Source organism: Corvus cornix, chromosome 12, assembly GCF_000738735.6.
Source record: "Corvus cornix cornix isolate S_Up_H32 chromosome 12, ASM73873v5, whole genome shotgun sequence".
Lineage (NCBI taxonomy): Eukaryota > Metazoa > Chordata > Aves > Passeriformes > Corvidae > Corvus > Corvus cornix.
Window position 1 is genome coordinate 3,229,893 of NC_046342.1, and position 3,490 is coordinate 3,233,382.

General features: G+C 53.8%; 1 protein-coding gene across 1 annotated transcript in view; it reads right to left on the minus strand.

The window, feature by feature from the left end:
• Positions 1 to 3,490, minus strand: part of LOC120410661 (histone-lysine N-methyltransferase 2D-like) — an 8,332-nt gene continuing 4,842 nt past the window's right edge. Inside the window, 4 exon segments of the mRNA XM_039559009.1 lie at positions 1 to 87; positions 999 to 2,741; positions 2,896 to 3,014; positions 3,166 to 3,279. Coding sequence (XP_039414943.1) covers positions 1,663 to 2,741; positions 2,896 to 3,014; positions 3,166 to 3,279 — 1,312 coding nt within the window. The 3' untranslated portion in view covers positions 1 to 87; positions 999 to 1,662.

Here is a 3,490-nt window from a genome sequence, read left to right on the forward strand (position 1 = left end):
CATCACTCTCAGAACTGCTGTCTTGGAAACGTGGATCCTCTTGCCATGCGACTTTCACCGGTTTTATTGGTCCAAGTATGTAAGGCTCTGCAATAACAGCACCAAAAAAGAAAAAAAGCCAAAACCAGGTTATCCCTCTACTTGCCAGGAAAAGTCCCTCCTTTCAAGTGAAATACTTACACTGGAGAAGGCAGATTTCAGAAGGACAGAATCTTCTCCCCTCAGATTTTCTGAGCTAAATCTCTGCTCCAGTATTTTCCACTTTGTTCTAGGCATCTCCTACGTATTCCTAAACCTTGGTCGCTGCATTCAGAAGACACTAACTACCTTCTGAATTCAGCAGAAGTGTGGGGGGCTTGTTGCTTTGTGTTGTTGCACACAAAGCACCTTGGGTTTTTTAATCTTTTGGGTAACTTTGCACAGTTTCTTTTCTTTCCTACAAGACTGTGACTTGATTTAATATTGTTTCATCTTCATTTCATAAGGCCTCATTTTATCTGAGGTTAGCACATGCCAGTGATGATGTGTCATTCAGCTTCCATTTTCTAAAGGTCCAAGAATAGAATTCAGTAACTAATAAAATGTTCTTGAATCCTGGGGTCAGCTCCAGGATTTTGCTCTTCACTCTACATTAACACACATTTTCTTTGAAATCTTGTTGGGTTCTATGAAACTTGCCAGGACTGGTGTGTCACCTTTTTCCCTGTTGGAGAAATTTAGGGGATGACAACAAGCTTTTTCACCACTCTGCAAAGACCCCACTGCCTTCTCTCTCAAAGCCCGCCTTTCAAAACTCTGAGATGCAAGCACGAGTTACCTCTCCTTAATCTACCACAAGCCTGGCAAGTAGAAATGAAGATCAAAATGCTTCTGCCTAATTACTGGCTTCTGCCGCTGAAAAGCCCCTGGATCCTGACCCTCTTTACACCGTATTGCTCTGCAGTGCCTGCCTTAAGCTCTTCCTAGGAATGGCACCGTTAGAAGGGTTCTGCTGTTACCTTCTTTCATGCCCGACTCCTGTGTGTCTCCAAAGAAGGAAAAGTGAAAGCACTCGACTCCTGAGCTACGTCGTTCGCAGGCAAAGGTCCCAGATGGTCAGCTGGGACAGAGTCCTGCACATCCTCTTTGTCCCAGGGTATGTCCTCAGTGTTTTCTGTTTTTTTCTTTGAAGATCCAAACAAGTCTTTTAAATCAGCAGCAATGTCGTAATCGATGTCTTCAGACACTTGAGGCAGTGTCTCACTCTCTTCTTTCTTCTTCCTTTTGGCTTTCCTGAAATCAGATTGCTTAAGGATAGCAACACAGCACATGTCCTTTCCAAAGACAGCTTCCCTAAGAGCCACCTTGCTCTTCTGTCTCCCTAAACGTATCCAAGCCCACTAAGGAGTGGTTCACTTTCAAGGGTAAGCAGTGGGGAAACATCTGAGGTTTGAGTCTAAAGGCAGGAACAAGTGTCCTTTTTAATTAGCCACCCCCTTAAGTGACTTTTCACTTAATAGGTGGCAACACAGAAATCAGGTATTTAGCACAGATTCCTGCCAATAGCAATGTCAAGAGTTAATACACTTTTCTCAGAGACCTGCAAATCTCAAGGTCCCTGTATTGAGCTTCCTCACCTTCACTTACGGCAGAGAACAGACGGACTAGAAAGAAAAGATGACGCTACATGCTGATTTTCAAGGCCTGAGTTGAGGCCTGACGTCGCTGGCGGGAGCGGTTGCTCCTGGTGGATGTTTCCGGCAATGTCACCCTACACCTGGGCCTCTCAGCAGTTGCTGCTGTGCTGCGGCTCCTGCCACGGCGACTCCTTGACCGCACAGGTGGATTTGAGTCGCGACATCGCTGGCGGGTGCGGCTGCGTCTGGGGGATGTCTCTGATGGTGTCTCCCTCGGCCTGGGCCTCTCAGCAGTTGCTGCTGTGCTGCGGCTCCTGCCACGGCGACTCCTTGACCCCACAGGTGGATTTGAGGCCCGACGTCGCTGGTGGGTGCGGCTGCGTCTGGGGGATGTCTCTGATGGTGTCTCCCTCGGCCTGGGCCTCTCAGCAGTTGCTGCTGTCCTGCGGCTCCTGTCACGGCGACTCCTCGACTGGACAGGTGGATTTGAGGCCCGACGTTGCTGGCGGGAGCGGTTGCTCCTGGTGGATGTCCCTGATGTTGTCTCCCTCGGCCTGGGCGTCTCAGCCCTTGGTGCTGTCCTGCGGCTCCTGTCACGGCGACTCCTCGACCGGACAGGTGGATTTGAGGCCCGACGTTGCTGGCACGAGCGGCTGCGTCTGGGGGATGTCTCTGATGGTGTCCTTCTGTGCCTGGGCCTCTCAGCCCTTGGTCCTGTCCTCTGGCTCCTGTCACGGTGACTCCTCGAGCGGACAGGTGGATTTGAGGCCCAACTTTGCTGGCGAGAGCGATTTTGCCTGCGGTCAGACCCAGAGCCTCTGGAATGGCTGGTGTCTGATGACCTTGATGTCACCTCACTCTCCGTGCAGGAGCTGCTGCTCTCCAGCGAGGAAGATTGCAGCAGCTGCCTCATTGGTGCATGTTGGACGCTGCTGCGTTTGCTGGTCTCTGGAGACGGAGACAGGGGAGGCACACCCGATGGTGCCAGGATGCCAGAGTTGGGGCTGATGGCCTCGGATTGTGCAGAGCCATGGGAAGGCTCCAATCCTGACTGTCCGGCCAGGCTGGGGACATTGAGCTCCGGCTCATCCCTGGGGGTATTGAGCTCCGGCTCATCCCTGGGGGCTGTAAGGGGAAGCAGGAATGAGAGGGGCCCAGCAGGCCTGGGCCAGGCCAGGCCAGAGTGGTGCCCTCAGCCCTCCAGGAGCGGACGGGCTCTGCCAAGCCCAGCCTTGGCCCTGACCCCAGCCCAGGGCCACGCAGCTGCGTTGCCTCATACCTGTGCCCAGACCAGCACAGCTGTCGCACTCCCAGCTGGGTGTGTTGCTTGTGAGGCCAGAGCAGCGCCTGTGGGTGCCCTCAGCAGCACAGGAGGAGCACAGGAGCAGTTCCCAGGGCCTGGGAAAGCAAATGGGTTCATGGCACTGAGGACAAAGTGTCCACAGCTCGGGATTGTCCGGCTGAGCTCTTCTTCTGCCTCCTTCTGCTTCGAGCCCTTGCCGAGACACAGGTTCCCTGCAGAGCCCTGGGGTGCAGCTGCCCAGCTTACCCCTCTTCCTCTGCCTCCTCCCTGCCTCCTGGATAAAGGCACTTCCTGGCATTGCACCAGCTGTGCCTCTCTCCTAATTCTGCAAAGGCATCGTTGTCCTCCCATGTTGGCTGTCTGATGGGGAAAGGAAAAGCTGATGAGCTTGTGCTGCTCTGCCATCCCGGAGGTACAGGCTGTCCCTGCTCTTCCTCCGGTGCTTTTGCAAGTGTTGCATGAAGCTGAAGCCCAGACTCACGGGACAGGGCAGGGCCAGGACTGCGGGGGCAGGGCCTGGCACAGCAGCTGCCCCCTCCTGTGTTGTGAGCCAGGCAGAAGGACACCAACC